This window comes from Chrysemys picta, chromosome 1 (genome assembly GCF_011386835.1).
Source record: "Chrysemys picta bellii isolate R12L10 chromosome 1, ASM1138683v2, whole genome shotgun sequence".
In the NCBI taxonomy this organism is placed as follows: Eukaryota; Metazoa; Chordata; order Testudines; family Emydidae; genus Chrysemys; species Chrysemys picta.
In genome coordinates this window covers 350,280,283-350,298,971 of record NC_088791.1, presented here as the reverse complement: position 1 = coordinate 350,298,971, position 18,689 = coordinate 350,280,283, and the positions used below count along the sequence as shown (strand labels likewise).

Genomic DNA, 18,689 nt, shown 5'->3' with positions numbered 1-18,689 from the left:
AGCACATGACTTATGAGGAGAGGCTGAGGGAACTGGGATTGTTTAGTCTCCAGAAGAGAAGAATGAGGGGGGATTTGATAGCAGCCTTCAACTACCTGAAGGGGGGTTCCAAAGACGATGGAGCTCAGCTGTTCTCAGTGGTACCAGATGACAGAACAAGGAGCAATGGTCTCAAGTTGCAGTGGGGGAGGTCCAGGTTGGATATTAGGAAACACTATTTCACTAGGAGGGTGGTGAAACACTGGAATGTGTTATCTAGGGAGGTGGTGGAGTCTCCTTCCTTGGAAGTTTTTAAGGCCCAGCTTGACAAAGCCCTGGCTGGGATGATTTAGTTGGGAATTGGTCGTGCTTTGAGCAGGGGGTTGGACTAGATGACCTCTTGAGGTCCCTTCCAATCCTGATATTCTATGATTCTATTATTCTAATTGAGGAAGAGAATCCCAAAATGCAGAGTTGAAGTCCCAGTGTGGGCTGAAAGACTCTGGAACAGCGTTTGTCCCGAATTTCCTAGAGTGCCAATCCATATCTGCTCATGGGCACAGCCACTCTTTGCACTGTTGCGGGGCTGAGGTCCTTAGTCCCCCCTCGTTATGAGGTCCCACCCTGCTCGTCTTTCCCCCAAGGCCACATCCCCTGAATGGGGCAAGTGGAGGGTCTGGGGTTTCCCAGAGTGGTGCTTCCTCCCTGGACTTTTACCATGGCCTGGCTCTGAGATCCGGCCTGGTCAGAGGGTAGAGTTTGCGGAAAGAGAAGGAACAGGAGGTGGGAGTTCAGGGGGAAACAGAGCACCGGGGTGAAGCCATGGAGGGGATAGGGCTCCTGCATTTGTCTTGCTTTTTCCTTTTTAGAAGGGGGTCACCTTACACTGAGTGGGCTGGACTGGGACAGGAGATAGCCATGACTCTGTTGGGGAGCTGAGGCCCTTTTCTACCCCTTTGCATTGCTTGGGTAGCAGAAACGGAGGGGAGGGGAATATGGGCCTGAGTCTCTTGCCTGTATGTCAGACCCTCACTCACACAGCCAGTTCCGCTCTGCTTCCATGTGGAGTGACCTCAGGAGGTGTGCTGTGTGCAGAGCCACCAACAGTGGTGATGAGGAGGGGGTTGCCTGAATGGCTTCTCTTGCAGCTCCTGCATTAATGATGTCTCTGGTATGACTCAGTCACAAGCACCTGGCTGAAGGCGTGGGGGAAGGGTGGGTGTCCATGCCCCTTGAACAGCCCCTGACAACAGCTGGTGCAGCGCCCATGGATCACACAGCACCCAGAATGCTCAGGAACGGTCAGGACTGTGACCACAGAACAGCTCTGCTGCTTTTTTCATGGTCCAAGGATGTTTAACCAGAGACGGGACATTGACAGGCCAAGTGCAATGGGAAACAACATCCACGTCCCTTCTCTTTATTGAGAGTATTGTCAGGAATTCTGAGGTTGGAGCAGACACTGATATGGTTCTTTATGGGCCAACATCCTACCGGTTCCCTGGCTCTCCACAAACACCGTCCCATTGTAAATGCTGCTGCCTGCCTTGGTCTCCTTTCCCCAGTGCACTACTGTCCTCCCTCAACAGTGAGTGGAAACAACCCCTATAACATTGCTTCAGGCCTTAGACTCCATCTGAACCTGTCTGTACAGAGTGGAGATCAGTAGCTCATGTCATCACAGATAGAAGGGTCCAGGATGGAATAAGTCGACGTCTCCCATTTTTCTTGCATCATATGCTATCAGCACTGGGGCCGGGTAATAAACTGACCCTTCACTTCACGAACACCCTGATTATCCTTGAACGAAGGTGTTTGCTTTTCACGCTGTACACGATTGGGTTAATCAGAGGAGGGACCAGCAGGTTGACGTAGCCCAGGACGATCTGAAGCAAGGGAGAAGAGCCATTCCCGAATCTGTGTATCAAAGTCAGGCTTAACTCTGGTGTGTAGAAAAGCAGGACAGCACAGAGGTGGGCGACACAGGTGTTCAGGGCTCTGAGGAACTCCTTGTGGGATGCGATGCTCAGCACAGTTTTGAGGATCATCACATAAGAGAGGAAGATAAGCAGCGAGTCCAACACCAAAATTATGACTGTAATAAACAAGCCATAGATATTGTTGACACTGATATCCGAACAAGCCAACATCATGACCTCCTGGTCCATGCAGTAAGAATGGGAGAGGACATTCACTCGACAGTATTGGAACCGTTTCAGGAGAAGGGGGAGTGGGAGCATTACGGCCACCCCTCTCAGAACACACACCAGTCCCATCTTGGCTATTCTCGGCAGGGTTAAGATGGAGGCATATCTCAGCGGATCACGGATTGCGATGAAGCGGTCAAAGGCCATCAACAAGAGCACGGAAGATTCAATGCAATGAAGTGACTGGATAAAAAATAACTGGCCAAAACAGGCATCCAAACTGATCTCCCTAGAGTTAAACAAGAATATGCCCAATATGGTCGGCATGGTGGCTATCAATAAGCCAAGGTCTGTGAAGCCCAACATGGAAAGGAAAATATACATGGGCTCATGGAGGCTTGGATCGGTTTTTATAATGAACAGAATGAATGAATTTCCTAATATTGAAATAACATACATTAAGCAGAATGGAAGAGAGATCCAGAGATTGTGGATGTGTTCCTGCCCAGGTATCCCGGTGAGAAGGAACACTGTAAATTTGAATTTGGTGTCATTGATGGCTGACATTATATACTGGGGAGATCCAAGAAGCTTTGAACTTTCCTTCCTGCAAGAAAAAAGAACAGGAAACTAGATGTTATTTAACGAGACATCTTTCTGCTCTTAGTACAAGTCTAGAGACTCCCCGGAGCTAAAGAAAAATTAGCAAAAACCAAGTCTTGGATTTACACCACCGATAGCAAGATAGACATTTCCAGACTGCATCAGATCCGTAGCCCATCTAACCAAGTATCCACTGGCCAGTTCCACATTCTTCAGAGGAAGGTGGAAGGAGACCTGCAATAGGCAGTTCTGAGATAACCTGCTCTCAAAGATTCCCCCTGACACCCACTAGTTAGAGATATTTTGTGGTGTAAATCAGGAAGGCTTAGAGGAATTCGAAAGCGTTTTCAAATCAGTCCTTACTAGTGTATTTGGATTTTCTGGTTACCCATATAAACACCCAGTCCCTCTGTGAATCCTGCTAAGCTCTTTGCTCCATTCATATCCTGTGGTTGAGAGTTCTGCAGCCTACTTGAACACTGTGTGATTTTACAATTGTGACCTTCCCACAGACACCCTTTCTGGCCCTCCACTTCTGAGTGTGGCCCACTGTAAAATGACATGTATATTTATCTGTGCGGCATTGGAGATATTTGTAAATGTGTTTCATTTTCTCATTTTATATATATATAATTATTTTCTCCATTCCTGAGAGTCCAAATTATGCCTCTGCCTTTTTTCAGCACATGGGAAAAATTACCAAGTCCATGTTCTGAATTCAATAACATTGACTTTAACTGCGTCACTCCAGATTTACATGTGTAAATTCGATAAGAACCAGGCTCTATTCATTTTCCCTCAACAAATGCTCCTGGTGATACACTCTGACCCCCAAGAATCCCTCCAGGAGAAGCTGACGTACGTTGCCTGGCCAACGTTGACTGAATCCAGAAAGTCTGATCATCCTACAGGTTTCTCCTCATCCTTAGAGGAACTGCTCCCTCTCCCCGCCCAAGGGTCTCTAGGTATCTGCAAAGATACAAGCTAACGCGGACAGTTACTTCATTTGGGAAGAGAAAGGGTTGGAATCACAAATGTATGAATAGTGCAAACAGTAGGTATGCAGTAATATCCTCTTCAGTGTGCAAGTTACTTCAGCCATGCTCGTGTAAGGTGATAATTAAATACAACCACTATTACACTCCACTTTCCTGCACCTCTGCCCTATTCTTTGCTGAAACACAGACCAACGGTCTTTTTCTCAGGTCTTCCAAAGAGAATGGAGTTTGGCTGTTCTCAGTGTTGGCAAATGACAGAGCAAGGAGCAAATGTCTCAAGTTGCAGTGGGGGAGGTCTAGGTTGGCTATTAGGAAACCATACTTCACTAGGAGGGTGGTGAAGCACTGGAATGGGTTACCTAGGCAGGTGGTGGAATCTCCATCCATATAGGTTTTTAAGACCCGGCTCCACAAAGACGTGGCTTGGATGATTTAATTGGGGTTGGTCCTGCTTTGAGCAGGGGGTTGGACTAGATGACCTCCTGAGATCTCCCAATCCTATTCTTCTATGATTCACAGAATAAGGAGTTCATAGCATAAAACCTTTTCCAAATAGTATGTGGAGTATTTCTGAAATACTTTCTAAAGCAAAATCCATTAAGCAGTAAAGTTACCACTGCTCCTTCCTGTAGAGATTCTAACAACTGTGCTGTTGGCTTTCGATATACCTTCATGTCATGAAAATTTGACGTGTAAAATTTGTATTACAATTAAAAATGTTGACATAACATTTACAAATCTGTATTTTAGTACACACCTGTCAGCCCAGTCCTTCCACTCCGATCTTCTTTCAGAGGTGATTTCTCAGGCTAGAGTGGGACTTAAAATGTAGCGTCTGTCATCTGGATTTCTTCAGAACCTGAGAAGATCGCAGCGTCTCAGCCCTCATTCAGTCACTTGTCAGAAAACAAAAGTCTAGTGGTTCCCCTGTCCCTGGGTTAATAGCTGACTGGTTCTCCTCAGGTTCTGTTCTGTCAGTCTGTAGCCTGTATCTGGAGTGGTAACAGGCACTGGATCAGTATAGAAAAATTCATTCCCTGAGCTCTCACTCTCTAGTACATAGTAACCCCAGCACCTGTTATTCAGCCAGAATGATGGTTTGCAGAACGTGGATTTGAAAGTCAAATGCATGAGTATTCATGGAAATGGAACTTCGTTTCCCACAGGAAAGTAGTTTATTGCTCTCTCTGACTGTCTCTGTCCTGTATTAATAAAATCTGTAGCACCTGGGAACGGCATTGGGACAGACATGGAGCTGATGTTTATGTTAAGGCTTTATTAGGTGAAACCAGTCTGGCTCTTCTTAGTTCAATAGCAGGCTGCTGGAAAACAAACAGGATGGGAAGGAGGAGATCAAGAAAAGCCATCGCTCAGTCAGCACTTCAGGGAGGTTGAGAGACAAAACTGGAGCTACACTTTGTGAAGAGCCTATTTCCAGGCTCCAGCCATGTTACACAGCTTGTTTTGCCAGCGCTGGGAGTCTGTGCAGAGATGGGGCAGCTTTTGCTGAGAAGCTCTTCAGACTGCAAGGACAGACACCGCTGGGGAAATCTGAAGGCCCTTGGCCTGCCTATGTCTGCATCAGAGGGGGAGGACTTGGAGTCAGAGACGTGTACAGACTGTTCTTGGAAAACCATCCTATTCTCCCATGTTACGCTTCCTTTCTACTGTTCAGATCAAACAGTATTTTGGTTCAAGAAGGCTGGCTGGTCACTCGTCTCAGCATTAGTCACATGGTCACAAAGTGAAGAACCACAGCTGCCGAACCCACTGGGACCTGCTACGCAATCACAGTCCCCCAGAGTGTGTTGTAGCCAAGGGCCCAGTCTGAGGATGGGAGGATCACGGGATTCCACCCCATGAGAGGGAAGGTTATGAGGCCTGACATCTGGCACTTGGAGACCAGAATGGGGCAGAGATGCAGGTAGTCCTGTAACTCTGAGGGGTATCTGCAGGGCAGAAGTGCTGGAGCCCTCAGCCAGTCAGGAAACAGAAATATGCCCTATAGGACCTGTTACCACCAAGCAACGCAGCTCTGAATTCGTGCCTTCAGAATCAAGCCAGAGAATAAAACCTTTGAAAATGCATTTGCTGGTTCAATTTCCAGGAGCTAATAAACATGAGGCGAGTTGGGAACTAGTCACGGATATTCCGTGGGGTCTCCTCTCACTCAGCCCTTGGTACGATCAGGCCCAGAGCACACGGCAATGGGAATCCTGGAGAAATCCTGACTTGGGGCATTGGGGTTTTTACACTCCAAACTCTCTTTGAATGTCAGATTTCTGTGTAGCTTGAACAACCCACCGTGGATTATGGGCCTATGTAGGGGAGAGGTTCCCAAGCTACCTAGCGCTGCCTGTCCTCCAGCCCCGTCACTGAGTCATGCTGACAGCCCAGCTGAGTCCTCTGCCGCTGCACAGAACATCTGCAAATGGAAACAGCTTGCAGCCTTTCCCCTTCACTGCGCATTGTAAAGATAGTGAAACCTGCCAACGTACCCAATTCCTGCTAGAAGGGGAGCCGCTGACACCAGAGGTCTTCACTTTAAAGGACAAGAAGTCATCAGAGTGGTTGCACAGGCAGCAGGCAGTATCTGTTCAGATACGGAGGCAGCTGTATTTATGAAGCATGTCTGCACATTCCCTTGGGGGCCACTTGGCCATCAGGGAACTTGAGATGCTTGGCTTCATTTGTACCAGCTTTAACCCCATCACAGACAAATGCAAACTGCAGGAAGCCAAATCACAGGAGATGCCTGGGGATGCTACAAAACTGAAGTGCGGTACCAGCCCTGCTGAAGGCTCTATTCCTTAGAATCCGAGCCTGTCATCACTGTTCATATGTTTCCAATTAACCTCATGGCTACTTCGGGAGTGGTGAGGGGTAAAGATGATACTGTCATAGCTGTGATCTTGATGAAATAATAAATAAGAATATTAAATGACCAGATTTCTCAGTGGAGGCACCCTTTCCTACATTACAGAACCTGGGTGCAGGCCAGGGAAGTAAAGGGAGATAACGCAAGGCTCCATACATGGAAATTTCCATCAGATCGTTCCAAAAGTCGAGGTCCATTCCCTTCTCCCTGAGGAATGAAAGGCAAGACCCAGGATCTAGGGATCCCCAAAGTTATGCACAGATCTCTGTGATCCACTGTTAGTTAGGCCCACTCACCCACAATCTCTGGGCCTTCACAACTGCTTTAGGACCCTCTCCAGTTCCCTGCTGCACAGGTTCATCAGAGATGTGCTACCAGGGCCTGTCACAGCAGCCACTGCCCGCAGGATCTGCTGAAGGGGCGTTGTACAGGGTGGAGGGGGCTGCACAGAGATGGGAAGGCTGCTCAGAGTAGCTGATGAACACAATACCCCAGCCATAGACTGGGCAGGAGATTTTGACCTTTCCATACCCAGAGTCCAGCCAGAGACTCAGTCAGTGCAAAGTTCATTTATGTTGCGAGGAAGCAGCAAATGAAAAGCCTCAAATTTCTGTTGTGGAGCCAAGAAGCTGCAGCTGGGCAATACCATGGCAGCTGAGCTTTCAGAGTAAAATGGTCTATTTTGTATGAAAACTCCCCCTAAAATATGGATGAAAAAGAAACATTTCAGTTCCGGGCAAAATTTAAATGTGGGGAAAATCTGTTATCTAGCCCAGCTCTAGCCCCTGTCAGCACTAGTCCCCATCAGCATCCCACACTGAACAGCCCCTGGACGTCGGCTAGGGTGGCTATGCCAGCTCTGTAACACAGGCTGGTCTGTAGCAGCCCATCGATCAGTGGAACAAGATAAGAACATATGAACGGACTTATTGGGTTATATCAATGGCCCATTTAGCCCAGTGTCCTGTCTTCTGACAGTGATTAGTGCCGATAGTTCAGAGGGAACTAACAAGTTGAGTGCAATTATCGAGTGATCTATCCCCTGCGTCTGCTCCCAGCTTCTGACTATCAGAGGTTTAGAGACACCCAGAGCATGGAGCTTCATCCCTAATCATCTTGGCTAATAGCTATTGATGGACATATCCTCAGTCAACTTATCTAGTTCTGTATTGGACCAGTTATTCTTTTGGCTTTCAGAACATCCTCTGGCAATGAGTTCCACAGCTGACTGTACTTTGTGTAAAAAGTATATTTTTTGTTTTAAACCTGCTGCCAACTAACTTCCTTGGGGGACCCCTGGTTCTTAGGAAGGGGTAAATAACACTTCCTGATTCACTTTCTCATGATTCACAGCACTCATGATTTTACAGAACTCTTATTATATCCCCTCTTAGTCTTCTCTTTTTCCAAGATGAAATCTTCCATGCTTTTTAATGTCTCCTCATATGAAAGCTGTTCCATACTCCTAAACATTTTGTCACCCTTCTCTGTACTTTTTCAAATTCTAATATATCTTTTTTGAGATGGGATGAACAGAACTATAAAAAGTAATCAAGCTGTGGCTATACCACGGATTTATATAGATATAAATATATTATATTTTCTGTCTTATTGTCTGTCACTTTCCTTATGATTTCCAACATGAGCAGGGGGTGGAGCCCCCCAGCCCTAGTCCTTCTGCCCCACCCCCACAGCTGGAATGTCGGCACCCCGCACCCCGCTCCCAGAGAAGCCCAGAGCTTCCACAGAACCCATGGCTGGAACAATGAGCCCCTCCACCCCAGATGTTGGAGGATACCTGGGCTGGCTAGAGGCCCCTCAGCCACGCTGAGCCTACTCTCCTGAAACCCCAAGACGCCCCTCGGGAAAAGCTTGTCTCTTCCCAAAGAACCTCCGCTTTTTATATGTTCAATGCATGTTCCACGGTAGCTGAGGAGGTGGTTGTGAAACTGTCCCCGATATTAGACATAGTGTTATGCTTATCATACGATGATGACATAGTTAAATGCATCTTGTATAAAAAAAGTCTTATGAGGTTTCTATGGAAAAATTATGATTTTCAGAATATAATGATCCTATTTGTATGTCTGTATCATTTTTGCATCTGAACTTATTAATATTGACTATGTATCTGTATTTCAAATGTAGTTGCACCTGGGTGATACCCACTAGGCAAAATTCTTACAGTCCAGCCAGACAGCAGGTTGAGAAGGGCCTATTCCAGGTAAAGGGACATTAGAGGAACCAACAGTCTCTAGGAGAAGGTTATACCCCATCTGGTGAGCCTTCCTGAGAATGCTCGGGACTGTCTATGACTCAGCAGGGCATTCAAGGGCATGGAGCCAGACCACATGACACTAAACTCCATTTTGGTACCTGTATTTTCCTGCTATATAATGTGGGAAGTGACATCACCTCTTGGTGTCATTCCCCACACAAGAGAACTCATGGAAACACCTGAGGAACGAAGCCTGAACTGGGGAAAGTGCTAGTCCCAGGCTCAAGGGATTTCTAGCCTGCGTATGGTAGACTGCTTGTATCATCAGTCAGGGTGAGAAATTTCTAATTCATATCCAATCTATATAGCACGTTAACCTTCGTTTGCATTTTTGTTTATTTGCTAGGTAATCTGCTTTGATCGGATTTCTATCACTTTTAATCACTTAAATTCCATCTTTTTTAATTAGTAAACCTGTTTTATGCTTTATCGTCACCAGTGTGTGTTCAGTAAAGTGTCTGGGGAAAATCTCATCTCTGTGTAAAAATGCTGTTGCACATATTTCCCACATCAAGGGTAAAGTGACCTACATTAATGAGCTTATGCTCAACAGACTCCTGTGCAATGGAAGGTGGTATAATTCTGGGTTTATACTCGAGCAAGGGTGCAAGGCTGGATAGCTGGGACATTGGCTATTATCTCCTGCCTGTCTTTGAATGGCTTCGGTAAAGCTCCCAGGAGGCTCGGTTGGGTGTGCGGTGCCACCTGCTGTCATGTTGGCTGATAACAGGGCTTGAAGAGGCTGACTGTGTCACCAACAAAGCAGTGTAAGATAGGCCAGCCCAACTGGAGGGTTAAGGGCACAGTGGTTCCCACAGCTCCCAGATTGCACCCTGGGGGTCACAACCTGTCACTTGTGTTACTCAGATTCCTGGTTTCATCAGTAATCTCCATGGATCGCAGCGAGATTACTGAAGAAGCTGAGTAGCACATAACGCCTCCTCACCTACCCTGGAACCTGCATGGCACATTATAATAAAAAGTTCCCTGTGCGAACCCTGCAACTGCTCCGCAGTGGCCACAGCTGCACCAGGGGAGGCTTAGCCTGTCCTGGCCTTTTATATGCACCACCTCTGGTTCCCAACATTCTGTTCGCTTTTTTGACTGACGCTGCACACTGAGCGGATGTTTTCAGAGAACTATCCACAATGACTCCAAGATTTCTTTTTTGAGTGGCAAGAGCTTATTTGGCACCATCATTTTGTCTGTACAGTTGGGATTAGGTTTTTCCAGGGTGAGTTATTTTGCATTTATCACACTGAATTTCATCTGCCATTTTGTTGCCCAATCTCCAAGTTATGTGAAATCCCATTGTAACTCTTCACTGTCTGCTTTCCACTTAACAATATTGAATAATTTCATCTCATCTACAAATTTTGCCACCTCATTTCTTACGCTGTTTTCCATTTATGAATTTGTGGAACAGCACTAGCACCACTCCAGACTTCAGGACGAACCCACGATTTACTTCTCTCCATTCTGAAAATTGACCATTTACTCCTACTCTTTGTTGCCTGTCTTTTAACCAGTTACCTATCCAGGAGAGACTCTTCCTTCTTTTCCCATGACTGCTTTATTTTCTCAAGAGCCTTTGGTGAGGGGCCTTGTCAAAGTTTTTCTGAAAATCCCAGTACACTATATCATCTAGATCACCCTTGCACACAGCTTTGTTAGTCCGCTCAAAGAATTCTAATAGATTGGTGAGGCATGATTTCCCTTTGCAAAAGACATGTTGACTGTTCCACAGTGAATGATGTTCATGTGGGTGTCTGATAATTCTGTTCTTTACTATAGTTTAAATCAATTTGCCTGGTACTAAAATTAACATTAATAGCCTATAATTGCTTGGATCACCTCTGTAGCCTTTTTTTAAAAAATCAGCTACAATTCACCTGGTAGAAAGCCTGACATATACCAGAGTTAGTAGTTCTGAAATTTGATATGATAGTTCCTTTGGAACCATTGGGTGAATGTCATATAGTCCTGGTGACTTTTAATGTTTAGTTTATCAGTTTGTTCTAAAGCTTCTGTGGTGGGTTGTCCCCCTGGGGTGCAGTCTGGAAGTCGGTGGAATCACTGACCCCCCTATCCGTTCAGCTCGGTTGGCCACTCCACAGTGCTCTTCTGGTGACACAACGAGCTAATCCAGGGCCTGTTATCATCCAACATGACAGCAGTTGGTGCTGAAAACCAACTGATCTACCTGAGTGCTTTACCAAAGCCACTCCAGGACAAAGAGGAGAGAACAGCCAATTTCCCAGCATCCCAGCCTTGCACTCCTTGCTGAAGTATAAACCCAGAATTGTGCCATCTTGTATTTCACAGGGATCTGCACAATGCATACTCCTTAATATAGGTGGCTTTCCCGTTGATGTGGGACAGAAACGCAAAAAACTTTATTTACAGAGCTGAGATTTTCCAAGACACTTCTCTCAAAACACACTGGTTATGATAAAACATAAAAGAAGTTTATTAACTAGAGAAAGATAGATTTTAAGTGTTTATAAGTGATAGCAAGCAGATCCAAGCAGATTACGTAGCAAATAAATAAAAATGCAAAATAAGCCTAAAATACTTGAAAGACGTGATATGAATTATCAATTTCTCACTGTGGCTGGTGATTGAAGCAGTCCACCAAGTTTTCATACAGAGGCTAGAAATCCCTTTAGCCTGGGATCAACATTTCCCCTTGTTCAGACTTTTTTCCCCAGTTGTTTCCATTTGTTCTCTTGTGTGGGGAGTGAGGGCAAGAGAGGATGTCACTCCCCACCTTGTATAGTTTTTCAATACGGTGAGAACCCTTTGTTTCAAGCAAAGTTCCCAGCCCAGTTGGTGGAAAAATACAGGTACCAAAATGGAGTTCAGTGGCATATGGTCTTGTCCCATGACCTTGCATGCCCTGCTGAGTCATAGCAACCATCACTCATAGGCTGGCTGGAACGACACAGGGAGGATGGGCTCTTGCATGGTCCATAGTCTTTGTTGATGAGCCATCAGCACTGGCTAGCTTCTTCCTTGTTGTCCTCGAAAGGCTACTTGAGGGTGTTACCCAGAGTAAGCACATTTGAAATACAGATGTATAGTTACTATTCATAACTTCATTTACAAAAATGATATATGCGCACAAATAGGATAATCGTAATCTGCTAATCAGAACTTTTCCAATGACACCTCTCAAGACATATTTTGTACCAGATGCATCATAATTATGTCATAATCATCTCATAACCATACCACTATGACGAATCTGGGGTGCAGCGTCACAACCTCCTCTACTGACACCTCAATATGGGGAGTTTCTCAGATTTGTAACCTGAAAAGAATGGCTCAGGTGTGGGAATCTCCCTCTCATCCTCTGCAGTGAAGATTAAGACAAAACATTCATTTATCCTCGGCACAACAGCCTCATCTTTCTTCAGTGCTCCTTTAGCACCTCAGTTTTCCAGTAGCCCCACTCATTGTTTGGCTGGCTTACCGCTTCTAACGTACGTTAAAAAAATTGCTCTTAGTGTTTGTGTCTTTTGCTCATTGCTATTCAGATCTCTTCCACTCGGTACTCGGTATCAGTAAGCACCTTCATTGAGTGTGAGTCACACCACCAAAAATTATGAGATTGGCTTAGAAGTAATGAGATTTAAATATACACTAATATGGGGTTCGTTTTCACTTGACTTTGTTTCTGAGCCATTGGGGTCACCTGCTTCAGGTTTTCGAGATTTTCTTCTGGTCACTTATTTAAATAAACTTTTAAAAGAAAACTGAAAACTGAGAATCCTCCACAATGTCTTGATCCCAGAAGTTGGGGATTCCAGAAAGACAGCAAAAAGTGTGAGACTCCCAATAAAATCCCAAGAGGTGGCACTGCTGGTCGTATCTCAAGCGGAGCACCCAAAAACGAAGGTACTGAGAGTTGGTTAATTGACATTTTTTGTCACACAGTCCATCAGTGGCAGAGACACAGCTCAGAGGTAAGCAAGGCCAATCAGATTGTTTATAGATAGGGTCGTGACCCAAGCCCAGCTCTAAATGTCTGCTGCTAACTCCTTATTGGACACAAAAACCCTGATCTACCTACCCCCAAACTTGGTGATGTTGGAAATTTGTGTGCAGGGAGTGAGGTCTATCTCCAGTGCTCATTGTTCACGGAGCAGATGGGGGTCAGGATCAGACCGAGGGGCAGCCCAACAGGACTCTGTTTGGCCAGGTAACACTCTAACGCTCTCTGGAAGCACATCCTGATTCCCCCCTCTAAGCCGAGCTGCAGGAGTGGCCCAGAACTCCAATGTCAAAAGGGGCTGTGCTAATGACAGACCTCATCACGAAGGGTTATTGGGAAGAGTTCAGGTTCTCCGCCCAGTATCAAAAATCATCCTAATGAGAAAAAACAGAGCTGAAATCTCTCTGATGAACACAAGCTGTGAACAGACATGTCATTGGGCTCAATACAGGGGTAACTGGGTGAAATTCTGCAGGAGGTCAGACTAGATGATCTAATGGTCCCTTGCGGCCTTAAATTCTATGAATCTATTAATCATTGTCTTCAGTGGATCGTTATCTTGGATGCAGCTTGAACAAGTTCCTCCTCTGAATACTGAGAGCCACTCAATAAGGATAGGTTTCAGAGTAGCAGCCGTGTTAGTCTGTATTCGCAAAAAGAACAGGAGTACTTGTGGCACCTTAGAGACTAACAAATTTATTAGAGCATAAGCTTTTGTGGGCTACTGCCCACTTCTTTGGATGCATATAGAGTGGAACATATATTGAGGAGATATATATACATACATACAGAGAGCATGAATAGGTGGGAGTTGGCCTCTCAGAGTTGGTAGGACAACTCCCACCTGTTCATGCTCTTTGTATGTGTATATATATATATATATATACTCAATATATGTTCCACTCTATATGCATCCGAAGAAGTGGGCTGTAGTCCACGAAAGCTTATGCTATAATAAATTTGTTAGTCTCTAAGGTGCCACAAGTACTCCTGTTCTTTTTTCAATAAGGATAGATATTGGACAAGAAGAATTAGGATGGTCACAGTAAAACTGTGTATATGGTCTCTTTACCCTCTAAACCATGGTCTTTCCTGTCTTTGGGGGAATATCACAATTATGCCACTCTTCCAGCTGGGAACAACACCCATCTATGCTAAACACTTATCACCAAGCAGGTCCCACTGGACACCTCAGCATCTTTCCTTAGGATGCTTCTGACCCAGAGCTATACAGTCACCATCAGCCTCCTTAAAACTAGTAGGTTTATTTGCAAACAGCACACAGTATTAGAAGAAATGGTTTTAAAATATCAGGCAGTGGTCATATGTCTACACTAATCTATCTGACATATCACTACAAGTTAAGTTAGACAGGCTTTGCTCAGGAGATAGAGAACTTCTTACATTCTTTTGGCCCAACTTACATTCTTTTGGGAAGACAAGGAGCTCTTGGGACCCAGCCTAGTTTCCCTGTGTCTCTGAGAGCATCTTCCTATCTGTTTGCCCCTTTCTTTGGGAAGTAGCCTTTGCTGAAATCTGTGCGAGCCTGGGCCCAGTCACTGTAGTGCTCAGCTGTGTCTATGTTACAGGGCCAAGGTGTGGAGCTGACCTTTGACCTCTGACTGCTTTCTCCCAGCAGACGTCTAAGATGGTCCAGTGACTGTGTTGAAACTCCCAGCATAACTGTGACACTCCAACACTCTCCTCAGAAATCCACTCCCTACCCCTCACTGTCACCCCTGAGCACCCCCACATCTGCCACAGACACCTCGGTGCTTGAGTCTCAGGGCTTCTCAGAAGCCAGCTGTCATAGAAGGCTGTGGTAAGAGGCCTTTTGTAAAAAATGTCAGAGATGTTGCTCTGGTGAACCATGACATAGCCCTGATCCTAGGGTCTGAGGGTATCTGATCACCTTGACTATCTTTATTCTCCCGCCACCACTGTGAGGCAGGGCAGGTCTATTATCCACCTGTGCAGAGGCTCAGAGACAGGCAATGTCTTGCCCACATTCACACAAAACAAGGCAATCAGACCCAATTGTTCTGAGTCATAGAGCAGTGCCAGACCACAAGGCCAGCCTTCCAGCCATCTGAGCAGTGACAGGCCTGGCTCAGTTCTCTGTTTTGCCAGCAGAGCTCCCACCTCAGCTGTAGAGAGCGGGGAGGGCCAGGAGTGGTTTGATTCACTGGTCTGTTCTCCCGCTGCCTCAGTGGACTTTAGAGCTGCCTGGGGGCCGGGCTGATATACGCCTGGTGGTAATGGCTTGCAAGGGCACAACCCACTATAGCCAAGACCCTGTGGACAGGAGCCTCCCCATAATGTCCCCTTGGGGTCTGAGGTAGCATAGCAGGCACCCTGCCCTTCCCTCTAAGGTCCTTGCAATGACTTACTCTCAGCCTGGGATACTTGAAACGAGAACGAGAATTAATGTGGGGTCACATTAATTCAGTCTTCTCCAAAACACAGGCTTTCCTACCCTCCGGTTCCATCCTCCACCTTTATTCAGGACCCCCTGCTTGCTGGGGTCAGTCTTGTTTCAGGTTTGCTGCAACCTCACTGGCTTCTCCCCATCTGGTACCCATGATATCTCAGTTCCTTTCCCTGGGCTGAGCCAGGGCAGCTGTCTGACCCCTGCTTGTGTTGCCCATCATTTGAGAGAGGATTCAGCCTGCCTTCCCTTCTACAGCTCCTCCTGTTTTTCCTGGAGTAAAGGGAGCCATGTCCTTCTCTCCAAGGCCCTTGTCCCAGGCCCTTAAAGAGACAGTAGCCTGGGATTTCCCCGGGACCATCTTCCTCCCTCCCACTAGCTGGCTCTACAAATCTCCTGTCAGCTCCAAAAGTCACTGACACCCCTAATCTCTCATACCCATAAAGGGGACAATCCCCAACACACCACCTCTAATGGCCATTGAATTAAGGTGTACAACACATCCTAAATTGAGGAAGAGAGTCCCTAAATGCAGAGTTGAAGTCCCAGTGTGGGCTGAAAGACTCTGGAACAGCGTTTGTCCCGAATTCCCTAGAGTGCCAATCCATATCTGCTCATGGGCACAGCCACTCTTTTCACTGTTGGGGTCTGAGGTCCTTAGTCCCCCCTCGCTATGAGGTCCCACCCTGCTCGTCTTTCCCCCAAGGCCACATCCCCTGAATGGGGCAAGTGGAGGGTCTGGGGTTTCCCAGAGTGGCACTTCCTCCCTGGACTTCTTTTACCATGGCCTGGCTCTGAGATTCGGTCTGGACAGAGGGTGGGACTTGGGGGAAGAGAAGGAACAGGAGGTGGTAGTTCAGGGGGAAAAAGAGTACCAGGGGTGAAGACATGGAGGGGGTAGGGCTCCTGCATTTGTCCTGCTTTTTCCTTTTCAGAAGGGGGTCACCTTACACTGAGTGGGCTGGACAGGGACAGGAGATAGCCATGACTCTGTCGGGGAGCTGAGGCCTTTTTCCACCCCTTTGCATTGCTCGGGCAGCAGAAACGGAGGGGAGGGGAATGTTGGCCTGAGTCTCTTGTCTGTGTGTCAGACCCTCACTCACACAGCCAGTTCCGCTCTGCTTCCATGTGGAGTGACCTCAGGAGGTGTGCTGTGTTCAGAGCCACCAACGGTGGTGATGAGGAGGGGGTTGCCTGAATGGCTTCTCTTGCAGCTCCTGCATTAATGATGTCTCTGGTATGACTCAGTCACAAGCACCTGGCTGAAGGCGTGGGGGAAGGATGGGTGTCTGTGCCCCTTGAATAGCCCCTAACAACAGCTGTTGCAGCCCCCATGGATCATGCAGCACCCAGAGCGATCGGGAAGGGCCAGAACTGTGACTGCAGAACAGCTCTGCAGCTTTTTTCATGGCCCAAGAATGTTTAACCAGAGACAGGACATTGACAGGCCAGGTGCAATGGGAAACAATATCCACGTCCCTTCTCTTTATTGTGAGTATTGTCAGGAATTCTGAGGTTGGAGCAGATACTGATATTGTTCTTTATGGGCCAACATCCTACTGGTTCTCTGGCTCTCCACAAACACAGTCACATTGTAAATGCTGCTTCCTGCCTTGGTCTCCTTTTCCCAGTGCACTGTCCTCCCGCTACAGTGGGTGAAAACAACCCCTATAACATTGCTTCAGGCCTTAGACTCCAACTGAACCTGTCTGTACAGAGTGGAGACCAGTATCTCATATCATCACATATATAAGGGTCCAGGATGGAATAAGTCGATGTGTCCCATATTTCTTGTTTCATATGCTACCTGCACTGGGGCCGGGTGATAAACTGACCTTTCACTTCACGAACACCCTGATTATCCTCGAACGAAGGTGTTTGCTTTTCACGCTGTACACAATTGGGTTAATCAGAGGAGGAACCAGCAGGTTGACGTAACCCAGGATGATCTGAAGCAAGGGAGAAGAGACATTCCCAAATCTGTGTATCAAAGTCAGGCTGAACTCTGGCGTGTAGAAGAGCAGGACAGCGCAGAGATGGGAGACGCAGGTGTTCAGGGCCCTGAGAAACTCCTTGTGGGACGCGATGCTCAGCACTGTTTTGAGGATCATCACATAAGAGAGGAAGATGAGCAGCGAGTCCAACCCCACCGTTACGACTGTAATAAATAAGCCATAGAAGTTGTTGACTCTGATATTCGAACAAGCCATCTTCATGACCTCCTGGTGCATGCAGTAAGAATGGGAGAGGACATTCACTCGACAGTATTGGAACCGTTTCAGGAGAAGGGGGAGTGGGAGCATTACGGCCACCCCTCTCAGAACACACACCAGTCCCATCTTGGCTATTCTCGGCAGGGTTAAGATGGAGGCATATCTCAGCGGATCACGGATTGCGATGAAGCGGTCAAAGGCCATCAACAAGAGCACGGAAGATTCAATGCAATGAAGTGACTGGATAAAAAATAACTGGCCAAAACAGGCATCCAAACTGATCTCCCTAGAGTTAAACAAGAATATGCCCAATATGGTCGGCATGGTGGCTATCAATAAGCCAAGGTCTGTGAAGCCCAACATGGAAAGGAAAATGTACATGGGCTCATGGAGGTTTGGATCTGTTTTTATAATGAACAGAATGACTGAATTTCCTAATATTGAAATAACATACATTAAGCAGAAGGGAAGAGAGATCCAGAGATTGTGGATGTGTTCCTGCCCAGGTATCCCGGTAAGAAGGAACACTGTGAATTTGAATTTGGTGTCATTGATGGCTGACATTATATACTGGGGAGATCCAAGAAGCTTTGAACTTTCCTTCCTGAAAGAAAAAGAACAGGAAACTAGATGTTATTTAACGAGACATATTTCTGCTCTTAGTACAAGTCTAGAGACTTCCAGGAGCTAAAGAAAAATTAGCAAAAACAAAGTCTTGGATTTACACCAGTGATATCAAGATAGACATTTCCAGACTGCATCAGATCCGTAGCCCATCTAACCAAGTATCCACTGGCCAGTTCCACATTCTTCAGAGGAAGATGGAAGGAGACCTGCAATAGGCAGTTCTGAGATAACCTGCTCTCAAAGATTCCCCCTGACACCCACTAGTTAGAGATACTTTGTGATGTAAATCAGGAAGGCTTAGAGCCATTTGAAGGGTTTTAAAATCAGTCCTTACTAGTGTATTTGGATTTTCTGGTTACCCATATAAACACCCAGTCCCTCTATGAATCCTGCTAAGCTCTTTGTTCCATTCATATCCTGTGGCTGGGAGTTCTGCAGCCTCCTTGAGCACTGTGTGATTTTACAATTGTGACCTTCCCACAGACACCCTTTCTGGCCCTCCACTTCTGAGTGTGGCCCATTGTAAAATGAGATATGTTAA

General features: G+C 46.4%; 2 protein-coding genes across 2 annotated transcripts; both read right to left on the bottom strand.

The window, feature by feature from the left end:
* Positions 1-1,754: 1,754 nt before the first annotated feature.
* Positions 1,755-2,693, bottom strand: LOC101943996 (olfactory receptor 51G2-like). Its single transcript, XM_008175559.4, has one exon. It carries the CDS (start codon positions 2,691-2,693, stop codon positions 1,755-1,757), a length of 939 nt encoding a protein of 312 aa, XP_008173781.2.
* Positions 2,694-17,146: 14,453 nt separating this feature from the next.
* Positions 17,147-18,085, bottom strand: LOC101943725 (olfactory receptor 51G2-like). Its single transcript, XM_005311437.2, has one exon. The coding sequence runs from the start codon at positions 18,083-18,085 to the stop codon at positions 17,147-17,149; it is 939 nt and encodes a 312-aa protein (XP_005311494.2).
* Between the last annotated feature and the right edge of the window lie 604 nt (positions 18,086-18,689).